The following is a 24,630-nucleotide window of genomic DNA, read 5'->3' on the forward strand; positions in this document are numbered from 1 at the left end:
AAGGCTTTGCATGCATTGTGTTGAAAGAGTTCTCCACATTTACTGACTCCACTTCATTAATTCCCATTCAGTGGGACTTCCCTGGTGGTCCAGTGGCTAAGACTCCAAAGCTTCCAATACAGGGTTCCCAGGTTTGATCCCTGGTCAAGAAACTGGATTGCACATGCCACAACTAAAAAGGTCCTACGCACTGCAACTAAAAGATTCCACATACCGTAATGAAGATCAAAGATCCCTGGGGCCAACACTAAGGCCTGGAGCAGCCAAATAAGTAAAAATAAATAAATAACTTAAAATACATTGTAAAAAATTCCCATTCATTTTTGACTCATTGTGGGTCCTTCCACTTGCAGCCTTACTCTCTGAATCCAAATCTGATGGACAGATACCTTTCTATCTTTAGCTTACCTGACTTCTCAACAGAATGTGAGATGTGATAAACACTTTTCATCCTGAAAGTGTCATCTTCCTTGGATTGTAAGACACCACTAGCTCCTGGACTTTGCTGTTTCTCCATACCATTCATGGAAGTTTTCATTATGACCTTCCTTTTCTCTGCCTGAACTTTGTGTTGTGGGTTCTCAGGGCTTTGTCCTCTGACTTCTTACTTTACTCTGCAACTCTCCTTTGTTGATCTTACACACTGCCATGTCTTCAGTTGCCCTATATCAATTGATTACACTCAAATTTATATATCTAGCTCAGCTTTCTGTTATGAGATCAAGTATGTCAAATTGTCGACTTGCTACTTGGAACTTGCTACTTGATTAGTCTACAGACATCATCAGTTCGACATGTCTAATTGAATACGATATACTTCCCACCCCTTCCTTTAGTGTTCTCTATCTTGGAGACTTGTATCATTTTCCAACCAGTTGCATAGCTCAAAATCATCTTGGAGTCCTCCTTTTTTCTCCCATTACCTTCTACATCTTATCAGTCACTAAGTTATTATTGGTTTTACCTTCTTAATCTCGTTTATATTTTTAATCCTTACTACTCTCTTTGTGTGCCGTCCTTTCCGTTTATAAGGTTTCAGTTCAGTTCAGTTCAGTTGCTCAGTCGTATCTGACTCTTTGTGACCCCATGGACTGCAGCACGCCAGGCCTCCCTGTCCATCACCAACTCCCAGAGTTTACTCAAACTCATGCCCATTGAGTCGGTGATGCCATCCAGCCATCTCATCCTCTGTCGTCCCCTTATCCTCCTGCATTCAATCTTTCCCAGCATCAGGGTCTTTTACAATGAATCAGTTCTTCACATCAGGTGGCCAAAGTATTGGAGCTTCAGCATCAGCCCTTCCAATGAATATTCAGGACTGATTTCCTTTAGGATGGACTAGTTTGATCTCTTTGCAGTCCAAGGGACTCTCAAGAGTCTTCTCCAACACCACAGTTCAAAAGCATCAATTCTTCAGCGCTCAGGTTTCTTTATAGTCCAACTCTCACATCCATACATGACTACTGGAAAAACCATAGCCTTGCCTAGGTGGACTTTTGTTGGCAAAGTAATGTCTCTGCTTTTTAATATGCTACTTGGTTGGTCATAACTTTTCTCCCAAAGAGCAAGCAACTTTTAATTTCATGGCTGCAATCACCATCCACAGTGATTTTGGAGCCCCCCAAAATAAAGTCTCTCACTGTTTCCGTTGTTTCCCCATCTGTTTGCCATGAAGTGATGGGACCGGATGCCATGATCTTAGTTTTCTGAATGTTGATTTTTAAGCCAACTTTTTCATTCTCCTCTTTCACTTTCATCAAGAGGCTCTTTAGTTCTTCTTCACTTTCTGCCATGAGGGTGGTGTCATCTGCATATCTGAGGTTATTGATATTTCTCCCGGCAATCTTGATTCCAACTTGTGCTTCCTCCAGCCCAGCGTTTCTCATGATGTACTCTGCATAGAAGTTAAATAAGCAGGGTGACAATATACAGCCTTGACGTACTCCTTTTCCTATTTGGAACCAGTCTGTTGTTCCATGTCCAGTTCTAACTGTTGCTTCCTGACCTGCATACAGGTTTCTCAACAGGCAGGTCAGGTGGTCTGGTATTCCCATCTCTCAAAATTTTCCACAGTTTATTGTGATCTACACAGTCAAAGGCTTTGGCATAGTCAATAAAGCAGAAATAGATATTTTTTTGGAACTCTCTTGCTTTTTCAATGATCCATCAGATGTTGGCAATTTGATCTCTGGTTCCTCTGCCTTTTCTAAAACCAGCTTAAACATCTGGAAGTTCATGGTTCAAGTATTGTTGAAGTCTGGCTTGGAGAATTTTGAGCATTATTTTGCTAGCGTGTGAGATGAGTGCAATAGTGCAGTAGATTGAGCATTCTTTGGGATTGCCTTTCTTTGGGATTGGAATGAAAACTGACTTTTTCTAGTCCTGTGGCCACTTCTGAGTTTTCCAAATTTGCTGACATATTGAGTGCAACACTTTCACAGCATCATCTTTTAGGATTTGAAATAGCTCAACTGGAATTTCATCACCTCCATTAGCTTTGTTCATAGTGATGCTTCCTAAGGCCCATTTGAATTCGAATTCCAGAATGTCTGGCTCTAGGTGAGTGATATTTTTTAAGGTTTAAAAAATATTTATTTATTTGGCTGCATTGGGTCTTAATTGAGGCAGGCGGGATCTTTGTTGTGGCATACCAGCTTGTCTCTAGTTGTGGCATGTGGGCTCCATAGCCCTGAGGAATGTGCGATCTTAGTTCCCCAACCAGGAATCAAATGTGCATCTCCTGCATTGGCAAGCAGATTCTTAACCACTGGACCACCAGGGAAATCCCTGCCATCATTTCTCATATGGATTACTACAATAGCCTCAAAACTGGTCTTCCTGCCCCCTTTCAACCCATTCTCTGCACTGTTATTTGAGTAATCTTCAAAAAATGGGAATCTTATTATACCAGTTCTCTGCTTAAAGCTATTATCTACATGATTAAATCTAAAAGCTTATAAATGGTATGTAGGACTCTTGGTGATCTGTCACCTGCCTTGGTTGATACCACAGACCTGAGCAGAACAAATGTCTTGGAATTCTGAGAATCTAATATCAATATATCCTTTTCCTTTTTCCACCTCTGGTCCTTACTGCATATTGTTCCTTCTGCCTGGAAGGCTCTTAGCACCAACCCCCTGGCAACCCCATTCACCAGGCTAACTTTTCTTTGAAGCTCAACTCAGAGAGACTTCCCTCCTCCTCCTCTTCTGTGTGTGTTAGTTGCTCAGTCATGTCCAACCCTTTGCGACCCATGGACTGGAGCCCACCAGGCTCCTCTGTCCATGGGATTCTTCAGGCAAGAATACTGGAGTGGGTTACCATTTCCTTCTCCAGGGGATCTTCCCAACCCAGGGATTGAGCCCGTGTCTCCTGTGTCTCTTGTATTGCAGGAGGATTCTTTACCCACTGAGCCATGAAAGGAATGGAAGTCCCTCTTCTACTCCCCTGAAATCTGGGCTTGGATGACCCTCTCTATCTTCCTCTGTCTGGGCTGCTTCAATCATAGCACATTTTACTCTGCATTGCCATTATCTATTAACGTCTGCATCTGGCCCCAAGAGGGCAGTGTGGTAGAGAACAATGGACATACTTGAAACTATAATAATAATAATATCACTAAAATAACATTAATGATGTGTTATTATGTTAAAATATTAAATATTAAAAGCATTTGCTGTATGTTTTAATCCATGTAATCCTTACAACACTATGAGATGAGCAGCTATTGCTGAAGTTGAATCAACAGTAATTGGGGATGGGTTGAGTGAGAGGCAGAAGAAGAAAGAATCTCAGCTGATTGCCAGGTTTCTGACCAGAGCAAGTATAGATGGAGGTGTCATCTCCTGAGATAAGGATTACAAGAACTAGAGGAACAGGAAGAGTTTTGATCAAGGTCGGGGAGAGAAACTTACAGTTTAGGGACTGCCATTCTTTTCATGGCTCAGTGGGTAAGAATCGGCCTGCAATGCAAGAGACACAGAAGACACGGGCTCGATCCCTGGGTTGGGAAGATCCCCTGGAGGAGGAAATGGTAACCCACTCCAGTATTCTTGCCTGAAAAATCCCATGGACAGAGGAGCCTGGTGGGCTCCAGTCCATGGGTCGCAAAAGGTTGGACATAACTGAGCAACTAACACACACATTTCTTTCATAACTTTTATTTCCAGAAGCTTCAGGAATAATGGGAGTAATATACCTTTTCTTCTGATTGACAGGCACTTGGACACCCCACTGTCCATCTCGGAACAACAGAATCACCTTCCAGTATTTCTTCATTAGCCTGCTGAAAGCAGGAGGGCTATGTTCTTGGGACCCTGGCCTTTCTCCCACCTTATGCTCTGGTTCGCGACTCTGGGAAGACAGCGAGGACAACATGGCCTTGCATCTTTCAAGCTCCTGCGGTGTTTGTGGCTCTTGGTCCTTACGTCTCTCCCACTGCAGGTGTGGGCTCCACCCTACAAGATAGGGGTGGTGGGCCCTTGGACTTGTGATCCGTTGTTCTCAAAGGCCCTGCCTGAGATTGCTGCTCGGTTAGCCACTGAGCGGATCAACAACGACCCAGCCTTTGATCTGGGTCACTCTCTTGAATATGTGATTTTCAATGAAGACTGCCAGGCTTCCAGGGCTCTCTCCAGTTTCATTTCCCACCACCAGATGGCCTCAGGGTTTGTTGGACCTGCCAACCCCGGCTACTGTGAGGCAGCCTCGCTCCTGGGAAACAGCTGGGACAAAGGGATTTTCTCTTGGGCTTGCGTGAATTATGAATTAGACAGTAAAAATAGCCACCCGACCTTTTCTCGAACCCTCCCTTCTCCCATCCGGGTGCTGCTAACTGTCATGAAATATTTCCAGTGGGCTCATGCTGGAGTCATTTCCTCAGATGAAGACATTTGGGTGCACACAGCCTATCGAGTTGCAAGTGCTCTTCGAAGCTGCGGCCTACCAGTAGGGGTCGTCCTGACCACAGGACAAGACAGCCAAAGCATCCAGAAAGCTCTCCAGCAGATTCGCCAGGCAGATAGAATTCGCAGTGAGTGCTTTCTCGGGGCTCAGCTTTCAATGTGGCTTCAGTGAAAGGTTTCTGACCCTCACAGCCTAGGATAGCACATTACTACCCAGTTCTTCATGCATTTGCCCCCTTTCAATCACACTCAGGCCCCAAGACTGTCCTGCTTCAACAGAGCCTATTTTATGAACTGAGTACAAAGACCTCTGTGGTTCAAATGCCCTTGGGTGCCAGTGCCTGCTTTCAGCACCTCGGTGGGGAAGATTAGCATCAAGAGCAGCTGTGGCCACATACCCTCCATGCTCTTAGGACCTCGGCAGTTTCAGATTAGCCAAGAATGGGTGTTCTTAGAGCTTTATTTTTGTCCAATCTAGTCACTGAAGTGAGATTTACCTTTGATTCCCTTCTGGGTACTTTCCCTCATAGGTGCCCAGTATCCCTGGGTCATCACCTCTCTAAGACACTCTCTTAGAACATGTCTTCTCTGGACTCCAAAATGCACACCCACCCCTTCTTGCTTTCTAGTCCTTGAAAGCAGGGTTTTTCTCTCTCTGCAGCACACAATGAGCTGATATGGAGGGACCTAGCTGATAAAAGAAAGCATATTAAAATGAGAAACCTACCGAAATTGTAACCATTCCCCTTCCAAGAGAAGTTTTCTGTTCAAAGATGTTTCTTGCAGAGACCATGGAGCAACTGTGAAGCAGAGGACTGACCCACTGACTAAGGGCGAGTTGGGTGCATTTTGGGGAAGGGGAGGACTCTTCCTGGTCTTCTTAAATCAGATGGATGTGTTTTACATATACTTACTGCAAGCCCTTGTGACACTGGGTCCTGATTTTTTTTTCTATTCTAATTGTTTAATCTCCACCTTACCTTTTTCTGGAAAGTAGCAAAGATTTGTGGGAACACTGCTCATCCTCTACTGCAGTCATTCCATCACTTTAAGACAGATAGCTCAGAAACTACTTGTCAAACTGATTACTTCTAGGATTAGTCCTGGTCCCAGTCATTTCCTTAACATAACAATGCACTTGTCAGAGAATGGTCCAGCTTGAGGCTGGCCTATACCCAGAGGCTCAGTTTAAGTTTTGAGTGTCTCCAGTATTGGACCTTAATTATGATCGTTATGGGAGGATGAGGGCAAGAATATTTAGTTCCAGGAACTACAGTAGTCTGCTTCTAGCTCAAGTCTACAAGATCCTATAAATGTTAAGCAATCAGTGTGGCTCTGATTACTTCATAATAGAGTCTGATACTTTCAAAGCAGAGCACAAAATTATTTTCAAAGATATAAAACCATTTCCAGGGAGGAGTCATGCCAGAAACAAGCTAACATATTTAATATCATAACTTTATAATATGTTACAAATCTTCATGAAGACCGTGTCTCCTGCAAGTTTACATTCCATGAGCATTTCACATCCCACCCATTCTAAATAGTATACTCTTTAAAATGACATTTTGTTCTCTACCATGAAATGTTAAATAAATCCAGGCCCCAAAGCTCTTTGGGTTTTCAGACTGAGAGAAGTTAGGATTGAGTGCTCAGCACCCACAACTCTTTTGAGGCAGGGAGGTAGCAAATACACATTATTGCCCTACTATTAGAGATTCATTCCCTTAGGTCAATGGTTCTTACTCCGGCTGCATACTGGAAATACCTGGACATCTATTCAAAATGATTGGAGCCAGAATACCACCTCCAGATAGCCCAATGTTCTGGTGGTGAGGGCCTAGTAAAGGTACTTTAAGTAGCTTCCCAGGTGCTTGCAAAATAAAGCTAGAGTCAAGAACCACTGCTTCAAGTTCATGAAAATGCAAATAAACTTTCCCTACTTTAAGTTACCAGATATTTTTTTCTTTCTGTATCAGCTCACTAAGGGAATGAAAATTTTAAGATGGGGGTGAGAGAGTAGATGGGGGCAGAATGGAGGTGGGAGCCTGGAAACCTAGAGAGGAAGGTATGTGGTTATGGAGCAAAGGAAGACCCTGAATAGGGAGAGAAGCAACAGAAAGTGCAGTAAGGACTCAGAAAGACAAAGTGAGTGAAGACAAAGCTGTGCTTGCAAGGATTTTACCCTGGGTTTCTGACAAAACATAGGCAGACTCAGATGAGGCATGCTGGGACCTCAGCAACATGAATCAGAATGTGGGTAGGTTGGGGGTGGATGCAGGGAAACTGAGCCATTGGTTGACCTGTGGTTTGAGTATGACCTCTGGCAGTTCGGTGTGCAGTATCCAAGAGTGTGTGGTACTCACACGTGGCACAGCTAGTTGTTGGTATCTGAGGGTGCCCCAGGTGGTGGGTGGAATGTGGTAGAAGGATTTGCAGAAGAGGAGTGAGTCATAAGGTAAACTTGTTGTCCGCTTGATCATTGAGAGTAGTGCACCAGCCAATAGGAGCATGAGAAGCAAGATTCAGAGTATAAATGTAAATTGAGTATCGGGACTTTAGCCACGAAGTCTGAGGTTCAGGGCACATCTCTGGTCCCCTCAGAGAATGGAGATCTGGTGAGAAACTGAGTTGGAAGCTAATGAGTATGGTGGTGGTTTAGTCACTAAGTCGTGTCTGACTCTTGCGACCCCATGGACTGTAGCCTGCCAGGTTCCTCTGTCCATGGGATTCTCTAGGCAAGAGTACTGGAGTGGGTTGCCATTTCCATTTCCACGGGATCTTCCTGACCCAGGAGTCGAACCCGGGTCTCCTGCATTGCAGGCAGATTCTTTACCGACTGAGCTATGAGGGAAGCCCCAATGAGTATGGATTGGGCCAACAGAACAAGTGAGGACAGTTATAGTACACCAGATTCAGCACATACTAGATCAAATCTCTGTTGACTGGAAAAAAAAAAAGCACAATGTGAGAGTTGCAAGTTAAGTTTTATCTGGAGCAATATGAGGACAGCAACCCGAGAGACAGCACCTCAGATATCTCTGAGAAACTGCTCCAAAGAGATCCGGGGAAAGGACAGTATATATGTGATTTTGGTGAAGGAGTACATGCAATCAAGCACTTATTTTTTTGTAGAAAGTTTCTGCTGGTCTTGGAAAGCCTCTGCTAGTCTTGAGGAACAGCCATCACCTTGAATGATTTTAGTGCTTTTCTAGATACAAGGAGATACAAGAATTGGGCTCATAAAGTCAGCTCCTGAAAATATCTAACTATCTGAGGACCTGTCCTGCCAGTTTCCCGAAGCACAGAGTGGCTCATCTCTGCTCTCCACCCTGAACTCCTTCAAGGGGTGTTGAAGGTCAGCAACTGCAGCAGCACATGATTCAATCCTTGTAGAAGTAGATGGCAAGCGCCCATGACAAGTGCCAATTTGTGGTTGACATCTCTAGCTGATTTTCTAGCACCTTTTGACTGGGACTAGAAATATGGTAATACTGTATATAGTATTTATACAGTACAGTATAATACTGTAATAGTATTCCTAGCTGTTAACTATCATGACTGAAAAAGCACTAAGGTTTTCGTGGTGACCTCAGCTGAGAAGGACTGAGCAAGGCAGGACCTGGCCTCTTCCTTATTCTGCTGGATATGAAGCTACTTCTTAACACTATGGACCCGCAAACAAACCTTCAGAGTAGGACCTTTTGGGATGTACAAAATATAGTAGAAAGGGATCCCTTCCTTTGGAGAGGACTGGCAATGTTTGGAAGTAATGGAAATAGTTGGAAGGCTGATTTCGTCTGACCTGCTTACAATAACAGTGACCACTGCCCCACGTGACATGGCAGTGGTGATGGCAGTGAGACGTAGTGGTGAGGAGGGAGGGTAGAGAAAGTTAGCTTATTACTGGCTGGTATGCCACTTCTCTTTCGCATAAATTTGTGTTTCTGGTGCTCACTGGGCTTCTGGGTGGCTCAGTTGTAAAGAATCTGCCTGCTAAAGCAGGAGACATGGGTTCAATCCCTGGGTCAGGAAGATCCCCTGGAGAAGGAAATGGCAACCCACTCCAGTATTCTTGCCTGGAGAATCCCACGGACAGAGGAGCCTGGTGGACTGCAGTCCATAGGGTTGCAAAGAGTCAGACACAGCTGAGTTACTGAACATGAGCATAAGCGTGAGTGCTTACTGGCAACTTACTGGAGTCAGAAGGAATGTCTTTCTTAGAAACCAGTCTAAATTGTGCTTACACGACAGCAAGACAATGATAAAATTTAATTGTAAGGATGATCATAAAAATAATAATGGTTGTGGGCTTTCGGAAGGGGAAACAGCGGGGGCGTTATTAGAGGCTGCCACTGAGACAATGAAAACTCTACAGTTTACAAGGTATTTGCATATAGATAATATTATTTAATCCTCTGGGTTATCCAGGAGAAAGGTACTCTCTTTTAAGTTTTACAACACCTGTGGATCTCACATAACAAGTAGGTAGATGCAGACATCACTAAAATCAAAGAATGGGGTAAATGAAGTCCCAGAGAAGTCGGTATTCTGTTTCTCCCAGATTGTCAGCTCGTTTCCTTTAAGCTTCAGAGGCAATTACCAATTATCTTTGTTTCCAAAAAAGTCATAAAGGAGAGATATTGATCAAAGACAAAGGCCTCAACTTATGGTCAGTGCTGCTGTGTGTGGTTATGGAAATTGTGCCCTGCACAAGGGAACCTAGCTGAGTGGATGTGAGGGCCAAAATTCGTTCACTCTCCACTCCTTAAACCATGAGTCCTGTTGGAGGTTTTGATCCAGAGGCAGAAAAGAGCATCTCTCACAGACTGAGCACCTGTGGAATTGCAATTACCTAGAAGTTCTTTTGCTAATTCTCACAAAGACTAGCAGGAGGCCCCACTGAAAAGCTCTTTAGAGAACTTTTCAAATGGCTATTTCAAGCTCTCCTCCCTTCTCCTCACCTTTTTGACTATCAATGCTTGGCTGATTGTGAAATCCTTTCAATTTGGGTTTTCCAGGCTGTTGAACCATTTGGGGATTCCTTTAAATCCTTCCAAATTGGGAGTGCTTAGTTACAATATGATGTTCAGTAACTAGGACACTGTCAGAATGTCCTTCTCTTGTTGTTCCAAAATCAGATACCTTATTACTACCTCGTTGTCAGGGATCTGGCCAGCCTCTGCCATCTGTTGAAGATTCTTGACACACACACACATACCAAAAAAAAAAAAACAAAAACCACCAGTAATAATGACAACAATGATAAAAGCTAATATTTATTGAGTATTTATTATATGTTGGTCATTTTGCAAGGGTTTTATATGGACCATCTCATTCAATTTTTGCAACAGCCCTATAAAGTAAGGCCAATTACTATTAAATGCACTTTAAGGATGAGACTTTGGAGTCTAAGAGAGATTAAATACTTGTTGAATACCACATAACTAGTGAGTGAACGAAGCCTGGTAAAGAATCTACCTGCAATGCAGGAGACCCAGGTTTGATCCCTGGGTCGGAAAGATCCCCTGAAGAAGGGAATGGCTACCCACTCCAATATTCTTGCCTGGAGAATCCCATGGACAGAGGAGCCTGACAGGCTACAGTTCATGGGGTTGCAAAGAGTCAGATAGGACTTAGTGGCTAACACTTTCACTTTCATGGATGAGATTTGGAGGCTTCTGCTGCTGCTAAGTCACTTCAGTCGTGTCCAACTCTGTGCGACCCCATAGACAGCAGCCCACCAGGCTCCCCTGTCCCTGGGATTCTCCAGGCAAGAACACTGGAGTGGGTTGCCATTTCCTTCTCCAGTGCATGAAAGTGAAAAGTGAAAGTGAAGTTGCTCAGTCGTGTCCGACTCTTTGCGACCCCATGGACTGCAGCCTACCAGGCTCCTCCGCCCATGGGATTTTCCAGGTGAGAGTACTGGAGTGTGTTGCCATTGCCTTTTCCGATTTGGAGGCTAGGAGAGATTAAATAGTTGCCCAATATCACGTAACTAGTGAGTAGGAGGTCTAGGCTACATGTTCAAGTTGATCTAAAGTAGTGCCTCTCCAACCTAAGTGTGGGCAGAATCCCCTGGAAGGCTTACATCCCTCCTCCAGAGTTTCTGACTCGGGGGGCTGGAATAGGGCCGGGATAGGGCCCTAGAATTTGCATTTCTAACCAGCTCAAGGTAGTGCTGATGCTGATGGTTCGGGGATCATACTTTGAGAATCACTGGTTTAATGAAAGACTTAAGCTCTACTGCCTCTTGTGTACTTGAGGGATGCCCCTAAGGCATACTCACTTGAGATCCTGTGTTTCCATGGTGTATAATTCAGCCCTTCCATTTTTCTCTCTTAACTTTTGGGCCCACTGATGAAATTCTCTTAAGTGCCTCAAAGTGATAAACATTATCCCATTTTTCCTACAGTAATAACAATAGTGATAGTATAATACTATGACCAAGAACCTTAGTGCTGATGGGGAATTTGGTATAGTTAAATGTAAATCACTGTGAATGGTGAAAGGACAACTTGCTCTCATTAATGGGTCCACTATCAGTGATGATATAATTACTGAAGACCCAGCCCAAGAGAAAACCTATAAACATCTAGGCTTCCTGCATTTAAAAGCCCTTAGCTGGGCTTCCTTGGTGGCTCAGTGGTAAAGAATCTGCCTGCCAATCCAGGAGACACGGGTTTGATGCCTGGGTCAGGAAGATCCCCTGGAGAAGGAAATGGCAACCCACTCCAGTATTCTTGCCTGGAAAATCTAATGGACAGAGGAGCCTGGCGGCCTACAGTCCATGGGGTTCAAAAGAGTCGGACACAACTCTTGTGTGTGTCTGAACACACACACAAACATACATATACACATCTGCATAGCAGTTTAGGAAAAGTTGAAGAAAACATATGTTGCAAGATATGAAGGAATATTAAAAATGGAAGCTGAGCAGCAATGTGAAGGCAGTAAAAGTACTTGTAATACCAGTTTTACTGGGTATGAAAAAGCATGATCTAATACAGACAGAATGGCCATTGAATGTGATGTGCATCTGACAGCATGCTGAGCTTCTTGAACCAGTTCAACACTGGTGGCAGGTACATAAGTGGTAGTCTCAGGACTTAATGCTAAAAATGTGTGCGGTGTCCTCAATTGATAGAAATAGGCACACATCATGTACTGTGGTGTTCTAAAAGTATGGTTTTTGAGGGCCTCCTGCACTGAATCACACTTTGGGGTGGTGGTTGGGAAACATGCAGATTCTAGTTATGTATCCATTTTATAGAGTGGGTGGGGGAGAGCTGAGAGGAGGATGGTGTGAATCTACTTCTATCAGGCTGTGGCCCCATAGGTGTGAATCCTGGGGGAATGTGAGACCTGGGATAAATCACACTGGATACCCCTCTCCCACTCTGGACTGCTTATTCTCTCCCATCTCTCTCAATGTCCTTTAACATGAAATACGTTAAGATGAATGCTAGTGGTAGGAAATGTCACAAAAGGTTAAAATGAAAATCAAGGACAGTAGAATGGAGGGTTTCTGTGGATTGGGAGCAGTGTTGTAGGCTCACAGTGTGAATAGGACTTCTAAGAACTTCTTCAGCAGTAGCTAGTGAGAACATTTTCATCTCATAAGATGTGAGACTGGGTTCAGGTTCCTCCACCAAGCACTCTATAGCCAGGAATTTGGGAGAAATAAACTTTGCTTTTAGAGAAACACAGTTCCTATATCTCAAGGAAATATTAGATAGAGTATTTTAATATAGGAAAAGAAGTAGGAGTTGAGTGACTTGGGAATTAGCTTCTAGAGTTTCATGACATTTCCTGCTAGCATTGAAGGGTTCTGAGCACTCTGCCATAATGTGTACCACAGTATGAAGACATAGCTGTTAGACAACTCAAGTGGGGCTCAGGTGGCTCAGAGAAAGTGCTAGTATCATATCCTGGTGAGATGGGATCTCAGGAGGATGTATTTTCTGGTCCTTGTTTAGGCCGTAGAGTGGCTTGACAGTTAACAATCAGGATGGAAACTTACAGATTAATATTATTCAATGATTACCTGTTGACCTAGACCTTGTCAAGGATTTAAGGTTTCTGTCTACTAATCCTTTCCTGACAACTTACAGGTAAAATCCCATTTTAATGAATGTCATTTTGAGATAATAAAGCTATTTAGTAAAATAATCATGTAGAACAGATGCATCCATAAATCCTTATTCACGAAGCACACAGTCTATTAAATTAAGATGATGCTGTTTGAATTCCGTATTTATGCTTTCTGTTTTAATCATGGTCAGTAGCAAAGTCTTACCTTGCAAAAAATAGAGTATACTGTGATTGTTCCCTCTTGAGTCTTCCATTTCATCATCTGTAAAATAGTAAGGGAGTAAGAGGAGGTAGATGGTCTCAAAGAGTCTTTCCAGCCATAAAAATTCTGACTCTTTGCCTGAAATGACCTCCATGTGGGCCAATGAAAGGAAAATTAAGAGGAGAGGTTCAGGTTGAGGGTAAGGTCTTGAGCATAGTTAATGGCACTAAACATTAAAGACAGGCATGTTAGTATCTACCTGCCCAGCAAATATCCCTTTGAATTGTTCCTCCATACTAACAATCTGAAATGCCCACGTCTCACATCTCAAGGAACCCACAAAAGATACCCAATTCCTAACTTCTCTTTCTGAAATTTTCAAATATTCATTGTATACTTGGTGCATAATTATGTACCAGGATACAAAAATAAATAAAATACAGTTTTTTTTTTGCTTCAGGGAACTCATGGTTTCATAGTAGAGGCTGACATAAATAAATAAGGGCAATACATCTTGTAAGTGCCATGATGGATGTCAGTTCAGTGTACAGTGGGTATCTAAACCAGTGTCATAAGTTGGTACCCTGGAAAAAAGTATGGTAGATGGAGATTTGTCTGCAGGAAGCTTATTGGGGGATTGCTTTCAAGGACAACGTCTGTGAAGGAGAGACAGAAGTAGGATTGGAAAGAGAGAAATTAAACTGTCATGCAGCCACAACAAAGGCCCCAGCCAGTCCCAGTGGGAACTCTGGAGCTGGGATGGCCTTTCAGAATTGTCCAGAAGTGACTTAGCAGTAGCAGTAGCAAGGAGTGTTGGCCTTTATGCCTTCATATTAACCAGTCACTGGGCACAGGCTGATGCAGAGAAAGGCATACAGTGTTGTTGACTTAAAAAAGATAGTCACAACCTGAAAGTATAAAGAATTATTTTATTTGGTAGGAATGTTCAGGACATTGAGCCTGGGAGACAGCATCTCAGCAGCTCTGAGAAAACTGCTTCAAGGAGGCAGGAGGGGAAGTCAGGCTATACACAAGTTTGCAACAAAGGGAGTAGGCAGTCTGATCATCAAAGATCAGGTATCAAGTTAAGGAATTTAGCATTCTATGTATGGGAAGATGCAAGCCTCTGGGCTCACTGAATTCATTCCTTTCATATGTACCTCAGCTGTCTTGGGCCAATCCTGTTTCCTTGTTCACCTTGCTTCTTGCATTCCCCCAGCTCCTCAGCAATCACCGTGGGGGGTGGCAGCACCCTCTGGTTTGCAGTTTTGGAAGCCCTCATTCACATTTGGAGGACAGAAATCTCTGATGGCTGTGACATTTCTTGTTGATTAATATGGCAGGAGATATTTTCATTTCACAGTGTGATAATAATTGTTTAACAGCCAGTTTATGGGGGAGGAGGGAAAAGCCCTGATTTGTAGCATTTGCTGATTCCCATAGTTTTGTAACACCCACCATGGCCAATTTCAAGCTACCAACATGACATTAACTAGCTCAGAAAATTCCTGAAAATATAACCATTGGCTCTTGTGAACCAGCATGAGCCAGCTCTAGTACACTGCTGAGGGGATACAATCTTGGGAAAGGTGGTTCTCCTCACCTGAGACTAGTTCCCAGGGAGGTATCAGCTATTATCTCCAAACATTCCCAAAAGCTAGGAGAAAGAATGTTTCATTACTGAAGGTTGCATCTGGCTGGCACACCACAGCTATGTTAAAATATTTGTTGTATTTCAACCAACACGAAGCACTTAGTTTTATATAATTTTTCCATTCAGTGAAGTAATTTTAATATTCCTTTCCCAGGTGGCGCTAGTAGTAAAGAACCCGCCTGCCAATGCAGGTAGACATAACAGACCTGAGTTCAATCCCTGGGTTGGGAAGATCCACTGGGGAAGGAAATAGCAACCCACTCCAGTATTCTTGCCTGGAGAATCCCATTGACAGAGGAGCCTGGTGGTCTACTGTCCATAGGGTCACAAAGAGACACGACTGAAGCGACTTAGCTCAGCATGCATGCACAAGTTAATTAAATGAATTTTATCTCTCTTGGGTAACCTTGGTCTCATCAACTGATCTGTTTTTGTAGAAGAAAGATGCCAATACTAACCTACTTGCCAGAGATACTGTTGGAAGAACTGGCCAGCTACCTGAAGCACCTGACAAAACTCAATTTTTCCCCTCAATGGACATGTGACTACACTAACTTGACCACAGTGATTCGTATTTAATGGTGTAGCCAAATTTAGGGAGCTCCGGACCTTCGGTCCTATTTTTTCTTCTAAATCCAATCACTGCCTTGTCAGACCTCCCTGTCACTCAATTTCCCCATTATACAATGTGTGATTATGAATCAGGGAGGTTGAATTCCTCGTGTGGCTCACGAAATAGCTCCTGAGATATCCCTAGAGTATTCAACGGAAAGTTTGTGCATCAGAATACATGTAGAACCTCTCAGGATAATAATATTGAAGGAGCTAATGGTCATTTGAAAATTCAAGTTATGGTGTATGTATGGGTGTGGGTGTGTGTGTTTGGTGTTTAAATCAACTTCATAACTTACTAGGTATGCCTTAAAAAATGAAGGGTACTAGCTCTGCCTCAAAGAATAAATTTTCTGGGGGTATTTAACAACTGCAAAGAAGGTTTTTGAAAATAGAGGAAGCAATATGTAAATGCCCAACATTAGTCATTGAACATAGTTTAAGCATACTCAGTTCCTGAGATTAAAGGTTCCGTGTAAGCATGTATAATTAATATTTACCAATGGCAGTAGGGTCTTTGCCTTTCTTCAAGGAGCTCAGAGTACTTGCCTGGCATTATCTAATTAAACCACTCAATGTACCTGTGAAATGCATTGGAATCTACGTTTTAAAGATGTGGGCACTGAAGCACAAGTGGACTTAAACTAAACTCATTTAGCATGCCAAGGGCGAAATTGGATATAAGACTTTCCGTCTCATGATCTAGCTGCCATTCTTCAACCGTGGCCAATCCACTCTATTCTAGCATAGCCTTGCCAAGCAACATAGTTTCATAAGTCTAGGAAGAATTGGAGTGAATGCAAAGTAATTCTAATTATAAGGAAGTTTGATTTTCAAAAATTGAACATATCACCTGTAATATTATTATAGCAGAGTTTGAGTTAGTGCCATTCATTTTCTATAATGGCCATGGTAAGTGTGGGAACACTTGGTCAACATCTGTTAGAATGTATGTTTGTAGGAGGTAGGCAATAAAAAGCAACAGTGGCTATGGGAAAATCTCCCATCTTCTTCTAGGTGTCTTATTCTTAGGTATAATAATAGTTACCATTTATTGAGGGCTTTCCTGGTGGCTCAGCCAGTAAAGAATCTGCATACAATCAGGAGACTCTGTTTCGATCCTTGAGTTGAGAAGATCCCCTGGAGAAGGGAATGGCTAGCACTCCAGTATTCTTGCCTGGAGAATTCCTGTGGACAGAGGAGCCTGGTTGGCTACAATCCATGGGGTCACAAAGAGTTGGACATGACTGAGAGACTAACACACACATACACCATTTATTGAGCACTGTGTGTTAAGCCCATTATATGGATTCCTCCTTAAGTCATCACTACCATCTTCTGAAGAAAATATTTAGGCAGAGAGAGGTTAAGTAACTTACCTAAGGGTGGGTATACAGCTAGTAAGTGGTGACATTAGAATATAAACCTAGGTCTTCTAACTCCAAAGCCTTTCATTATGCTACCTCCCACTTGCTATCTTTGTTCTTATTCCCATCTAGTGTTAGACTCTGCAGCCTGTAGACATATCTGATTTTTCCCTATTGCCTAATCAGAGTCCCTGAAAATACCTGAGCTTCAGCTCAAGGTTCAACATCTTGCTCATCTTGAAGACGTAAGACAGATATCATTTGCAAATTGGTTATAGTACATTTATTTGTTTGTCCCAGACTGTAGTGTTTAGTTCTGTATCTAACAAATTGCCGCCATAACCTCTCTGCTTTGTTGGTTTCAGTAATCATCATGTGTATGCATTCGACTTTGATTGGGGGAGAGACTCAGAGGCATCTCTTGGAATGGGCTCACGACCTGCAGATGACTGATGGCACCTATGTCTTTGTTCCCTATGACACCCTGCTCTACAGTTTACCTTATAAGCATACCCCCTACCAGGTTCTAAGGAACAACCCAAAACTTCGGGAAGCCTATGATGCTGTGTTGACCATCACAGTAGAGTCCCAAGAAAAGACCTTCTATCAAGCCTTTGCGGAGGCAGCAGCTAGAGGTGAAATTCCTGAGAAGCTGGAGTCAGATCAAGTAAGTGCAGATTCACAAATTAATCATGATCAGAAAAACTCGAAAATCAGGAAAGTGAATATTTTTCCTATCAGGTGCCTCTATTCCTGAGGAAACTCAGTCAATAACAGGCAACTGCACACAAGTTAAAAACACCTTTCGTTTGCAAAAAAACTTTTGTAAAACACACATTATTGGAGTTTTATTTTTATTTTTTATCTTCAAGCTACCCGCAAGAACAGCATACAGCCATGAAAAAGAAACAAAATGTGTTTAAGAATAGGGACACAAAACTTTAATATATACTAGTGCTAAAATACATATTTTTATATACATACATATATATATACATATACATATAAGTGCTGTTCAAGGGCGCCTAGTAAAAATGAATCCTATTTCTGACCCAAGTTCTGATCAAGTCAACAATAAGAGCTGGTATGTAAGAAGATACTGGCTTTATTATTGATAAAGCTGGTATTGGGGAATACAGCTTCTGTCTATGTGTTTCCCACTGCTGAATCTGAAGATTGATCAGCCCTCTCCATCGAGTCACCAGCATTACCAGACCCCTATATTCCTGCCCCATGAGGGCATGCCTTTCATTTAAATGTGTAACCTAGAAGAGCATAGTGGAGTATGTACTCCCCATAGGTAGCTCACTCCTAAGAGAAAGAAGTTAGGATAGCCTGGGATACACATGTTTAATTCTCTTTCCAAATGAACCAGTCAGACTAAGTCACTCCTCCTTTGTGGGAAGGAATGAGTAAGGTGGTGAAGAAGTTAGGTGTTTTTTTTGCTAGTAGGGCTATCTGTATATGAAAGGAATCTTTGGGAATGGGGAAGAATTCCTCCCTAATAATACATTAGAAATAATATAGAGATATATATGTATAGATGAGTATGTATATATGTATAGATGAGTATATTTCAGATTCAAATCACAGCCAGAGGGACTAGTGGAAGAAAAAATAGTGGAGATGGGAAGAAAGCAGAGAAATGAATGGACAAAAACAAAATGGATCAAAAAATGAACAAAAGACAAAAACAAAGAGGGAGAAATAAAAAGAAGACAAGGAATATGAGAGGAAGATGGGGAGGCCAAAGATAGTTATATCAGAAAAAATACAGAGGGAGTTTTTGTTTGTAGGTTAGAGGCCAGACATAGAAGGCACTCATTTTTAGAAGTATTTAGAGTGGCACATAAATAAATTGAAAAGTTCTAGCATTTGCTAGCATATTGTATTAGTTATAATGCTCTGGCTGTAACTAACAGAGAGCTCAACACAAAATAGCCCAAGTAATTTTTTTTTTTTCGAAACTGGAAGATATGGGCACTTTCAGTTCAGTTCAGTTCAGTCGCTCAATCGTGTCCGACTCTTTGCGACCCCGTGAATCGCAGCACGCCAGGCCTCCCTGTCCATCACCAACTCCCGGAGTTTACTCAAACTCATGCCCATCGAGTCAGTGATGCCATCCAACCATCTCATCCTCTGTCGTCCCCTTCTCCTCCTGCCCCCAATCCCTCCCAGCATCAGGGTCTTTTCCAATGAGTCAACTCTTCGCATGAGGTGGCCAAAGTATTGGAGTTTCAGCTTCAGCATCAGTCCTTCCAATGAACACCCAGGACTGATCTCCTTTAGGATGGACTGGTTGGATCTCCTTGCAGTCCAAGGGACTCTCAAGAGTCCTCTCCAACACCACACTTCAAAAGCATCAATTCTTCGGCACTCAGCTTTCCTCACAGTCCAACTCTCACATCCATACATGACCACTGGAAAAACCATAGCCTTGCCTAGATGGACCTTTGTTGGCAAAGTAATGTCTCTGCTTTTTAATATGCTATCTAGGTTGGTCATAACTTTCCTTCCAAGGAGTAAGCGTCTTTTAATTTCATGGCTGCAATCACCATCTGCAGTGATTTTGGAGCCCAAAAAAATAAAGTCTGACACTGTTTCCACTGTCTCAGAGTCAGTTAATTCAGCTGTTCAATGACATTATCAGTGAACCAGGTTATTTTCACTTTTTCACTTTACAACCATAGCATGCTGGCTTGCCCTCATAATCTGGTTGCTTTCCTGGTCCCAAGATGACTGCTACAGTTCCGGACAGCACATCCAAGTGGAACTGTCTACAAATGAAAGTGAGAAATGTCCCTTTCTTGTGTCTCTTTTTTAAAGTGAGGAAATCTTGCCAAGAATGTCTTCAAGCAGACTTCTCCCCACACTTTCCTGATCCGTCATGTCCCATACTCATGCCAAATTGAAAATTTAGAAAGAAGAATGAGACCATTGTGACTGACCCTATGGCTGCTGGAAAAGTATGCACAATTAAAATTGAGATTCCATTAGCAAGGAAGAAGGCTGTCGTGTAGGCAATTGATTGTGCCTAACACATTCTCCATAATCTTCTCCTTTATGTATACTATTTATTCCTTTATTCTGTGTATTGCCTTTCTATCTGAATAAATGATTCAGGTCAACTTTAGGTTTTCTTATCTCTTTCTGTCCTGAGTATTGATAGCAAAGATTTTGCTGATTCTTGTTCTAATAAAAAAAAAGTAGCTAGCAGAGATATTAACAGTTTTGGATTTGAACATTATTGCCACTGATATATTTATAATAAATCTTTCTTTTAGGAGACACACATATATTTATTAAAAACAACTCGTTGATTTGGTCAAGAGTGGCAAGAATCCTGCAAACTGCCAAGAATGGTTGCTCAAACCAGTTGTTTGGTGTATTCACAGGCGAGCAACCAGATGGTGAATTTTTGTACTTTTTATCCAATGATATGGTATCATATAGATACAAGACTAAATCATTTTTTTTTACTTTAATCACAGGATTGAGGGAAATAGAAAGAAGTGTTTGTGTGTGTGTCTGTGTCTGTGTGTGTATGGGTGTGTGTATCTCTGTGTGTAATACGTGTATGTGAGCAGATATTTTGATACAAAAATTTCAGACCTTTCACTCTTAATAGTTGATCCAATCTCTTTGAGCTTGTGGAAAACATAAGGTAATTAAGGTAAAAAAAGACACCATTAGTTTGGTTGCTAGGCAGCCTGTACTCTGCTTTAGACAAGGAAATAGAGCGAAAACAAAGGCTCTAAAGCTTATATATAAAGGAAGCTTGTTTAGATGCATTTCTGCCCCCACTTTGCAGGTGCCTTGGCTTTACCTTCATAACCAAAGAGTGATAGAAGTGTAAGATAATTATTTTCTCATCTCTGATAAACAAAAACTGCCTTTCCCCTAAATTACCTTGCTAAAAGGTATTTTTAAAGGCAGCTAGTATAGCAGAAAGAGCATACGGTAAAGAGTTAGACAATCTTGGTTTAAATCTCAGCTTTTCCTTTTGCTAGCTGTGTACCCTTGGGCGAATTTGAGTCTCAATTTTACCATCTGTAAAGAAGGTTAGTAATCTACAGCTTTTAGGATTGTTGGGAAGATTAAACAAAGCAATGTGGGTAAAGTGACTAGCAGAGTGCTTGACTTACAGCTACTTCCTTTTCGCCTTAATGGTTGATGGGGACCTAGCCTCTAAGTTCCAGTCTGACCTCAACTTCCTACTTCCTTGAAGTTTTATGATTATTGGCAAAGAATTACTCAATAGTTCCCTTGCTTATCCCTGGACTCCTGTATTTTTTTTTTTTCTTGTTCAGTCAACAGATCAACAGCTGTTTATTAAGCACATACCATGTGCCATGCACTATGCTGAACTTCAGATAAAAGAGTAAACAAGACAGGATTTTTGGCAGTAGAATTGGAGCCAGTTCATAAAAGCCAATTGTGTGCCTCTTTTCCCAACACTGTGTTCAGTGGCATCATATTGGTAGATTGAATCAGGCGTTGAAAATATTTATGCCACGTAAATTGGTAAATGCTACAAATAAGAGGTTTTTTCCCTTCTCTTAGAGCTATTGCTAATATTTACTAGCACATTAATTGTTCCCAATCTTATGGGGCTTAAATTCTAATGAAAGAGAGATTGTAAATGAGTAAACAAATATATGAGAAAGATGGCTATATTTTTCCCTTGCCCAATAACTTCCAGTGGAGTTGAAAATTCCAAATATAGAGGCTATATTGCTTGTAGCAATGGTTTGCATCCTTTTAGTTTATACAATCATGTCTTCAAAAAATTTAAAAAAACAAAATTATGAAAGCAATGCATGCACATAGTTTTAAAAGTCAAGAAATAAAAAAGTCAAGAAATACTAAAATGTTTTGTATCAACAAGGCAGTCCCTGGGCCTTCCTCTCGCTCTTTATCAGAAACAACCACTTTCATGTCTTTTAGTTCTCTATTGTGGTATTTATATTTCTAAATATCATACTGCTACAGATTTCTTGATTACTCTACTTTGGATATTATTTGCTCACTTCCCATTATAGTTAAAGCTCTTATATACTTTCTTACCCTCCTTCAGACTTCAGTTATGTCACACCTTTTAGTTAAATTCATATTTTATGTTTTTAATATTTTACCTGTCTAAATATCACTCATATATAATCCATGTGGTATACTATGATAAGAATTCATTTCAGTTATAACTTTTGATTTTTACTGGAGTTAATAATTGCTTTATTTTTAATTTTTTCCCTTAATCTGGATATCCAAGTCTTTTTGCACTGTCTGATAAAACTATAGAATCCTTTGAAAACAATTTTATACATGGCAAAATCTGTTAAATCCCTTATCAATTTCATTTGTTTTTCCTGAGGCTCTCTGTCCTCTTATTCCAATCTAAACTTGTTGCTCCCTAAGGTTGCTGTACAACTATTATGATAGGATCTTCCTTTTTGCCACTCTGGAAATTCCTTTTTCTCTTTTTTTCTGTGTTGAATTCACTATTCATGACTCTCATGACTCCCATTTTCTTGTTTATGGTCTCATTTTGGTGGAGCACATCCTTTAGCAGATTATGAGAAAGATATACAGGAGTTAAACTTTCAAAATTTTACACTGTGAACTTTTATTCTAGCTTCACTATTGATTGATAGTTTGACTAAGTTTGTAATAAATATAAGTTGGCTTCCCAGGTGATGCTTGTGGTAAAGAATCTACCTGCCAGTGCAGGAGACTTAAGAAACACGGGTTCAATTACTGGGATGGGAAGATTCCCTGGAGGCAACCCACTCCAGCATTCTTGCCTGGAGGATCCCCATGAACAGAGGGGCCTGGCAGGCTACAATCCATAGGGTTGCAAAGAGTCAGACACAACTGAAGTGACTTAGCACAGCATAGCATAAATATAGATTAAAAATTATTTTCTATTAGCACTTTGAAGACACAGCACTTTGTCTTCTTATTGCCGTCATTGGTGTTGAGAACTCCAGTGTTATTCTTATTCCTGATCCTTTGATGCAACATGTTTTCACTCCTCTTTATCTTCCCTGGAAACTTTTAAGGTTATCTCTTTATGGAAAAGGAAATGGCAACCCACTCCAGTATTCTTGCCTGGAAAATCCCATGGATGGAGGAACCTGGTAGGCTACAGTCCATGGGGTCGCAAAGAGTCGGACACAACTGAGCGACTTCACTTCACTTTATTCCCTGTGTAATGAAATTTCATGATTATGCCTGGATTTTTGACATGTATTGTGCTGTATGTTTGGTAGGGCCTTTCAATCTAGAAGTTCCTTCTGCCTAGAAAATTTTCTTTTCTTTTTGTCTGATAATTTCCTCAGCAACATTGTCTTTGTACTTTCTGGAAATACCACTAGTTGATGTAAGATTGCCTGGGTTGATTTTTTTTTCTTGGTTGAATTTTTAAATTGTCTTATTAGTTCCCTTGTATCACTCATATCTTTGTTTTTAGTGTTTCTTCCTGAAAAAGTTCCTCAATTTTGTGTTCTGACTCTTTTACTGATTAATTTTTTTTGCTATCATGTTTTTTATTTCCAAGAATTAATTCTTGTTTGATTCTATTTTGTTATAGCATTCTGCTTTTGTTTCAAGAATATATCATTTTCTCTTATTTCTCTGAAAATATTCATTATAGTTTCTTTGAAGTTTTCCTTTGCTCTTTGTGTCTCCCTCAGTTCCTAATTTTTCATGCTTCTTTGTTTTGGTCTATTTAATCTTGGAAGCTTTCCTTAAGTGATGATCCTGGCTGTCTAGTCATATTTAACAGTGAAGCTTTAAAAGAAGGATTTGAAGGTCCATGGTGGGCATGTTGACCTGTAGGTTTCAATATCAGGGAATTGACTTGCCAGCTGTTTGTGTGTGTGTGTGTGTGTGTGTGTGTGTGTGTGTGTGAATATCTGTAGATCTTGCTTCTTGGGCTAGTCACTTTCTTCAGAGAAGAATGCTTCAATCTCCTTCCTGGGAGTTGTAATCCTGATTGTCACTCTTCTAGGAGCCATGTTGGGAGAAGTAGACTGGGATTTTCATCATTAAGTATGAACACTTAAGCTTCATTATTCATTTTTCTATGGCCCACCTCATTTTCACTGTCCTTTGGGTCAAGTGTTCCAGCTCTGGAGCTGCTCTGAATCCGTTTAACCTGTTTCCTGCAGAGATTTGGCTCTCCTTGGTAGAGGTAGATGGCAGAAATCTATTCTGTACACACACATTCAAAACTACCCCTCTTTTAGTGCTCTGCCTAACCCCTACTTCTGTGCATAGCGCCTCTAACTTCTAAGCCCTTCCAGGATTCACAAGGGCAAATCTCTTTGTTGCTTACCAATAGTCCCCTCTTCAGGTACTTAAATTTAATCACCCTCCACTCTGCTAAATCAGTTACCACTCCTGTAGCAGGTTTCTATCTTCATATTCTGTGGTTCAAGATTATAGATGTCTCCTAATACCATTAGATGTGGAGGTTTACTGTTTCTGGTTCTTGTTCTTGTTTGGGAGTGATGTCTGAGAAGGGGAAGAGAGTGAAGAAAAAAATTTGGTTTTTCTGTCTTTAATAAGGAAGCCATGAAAGGAAAAAAAGAAGTTACAAAAGGTATACATGATACTCTTTTATTGGTGAGTTTAACTACCATCCATTAATTAATTTAGCATGTATTTATTAACCTCAGTTATAACATGGTAAGTAAGAGCATGGGCTCTGAGGGCAAAGTGCTGCAAATTTACTTAAGCTCACTGTATCTTCATTAATTTTAAATTGGGAATAATAACAGTACCTACCTCATACAG

At 41.3% G+C, this 24,630-nt stretch overlaps 1 protein-coding gene across 1 annotated transcript in view; it reads left to right on the top strand.

The window, feature by feature from the left end:
• Positions 1 to 24,630, top strand: part of GUCY2F (guanylate cyclase 2F, retinal) — a 123,902-nt gene that overhangs the window by 26,710 nt on the left and 72,562 nt on the right. The window contains exons 4-5 of the mRNA XM_043459087.1: positions 4,218 to 5,032; positions 17,199 to 17,500. Of these exons, the coding sequence (XP_043315022.1) occupies positions 4,303 to 5,032; positions 17,199 to 17,500 (1,032 nt within the window). The 5' untranslated portion in view covers positions 4,218 to 4,302. The remainder of the gene's footprint in view (positions 1 to 4,217; positions 5,033 to 17,198; positions 17,501 to 24,630) is intronic.

This window comes from Cervus canadensis, chromosome X (genome assembly GCF_019320065.1).
Source record: "Cervus canadensis isolate Bull #8, Minnesota chromosome X, ASM1932006v1, whole genome shotgun sequence".
In the NCBI taxonomy this organism is placed as follows: Eukaryota; Metazoa; Chordata; class Mammalia; order Artiodactyla; family Cervidae; genus Cervus; species Cervus canadensis.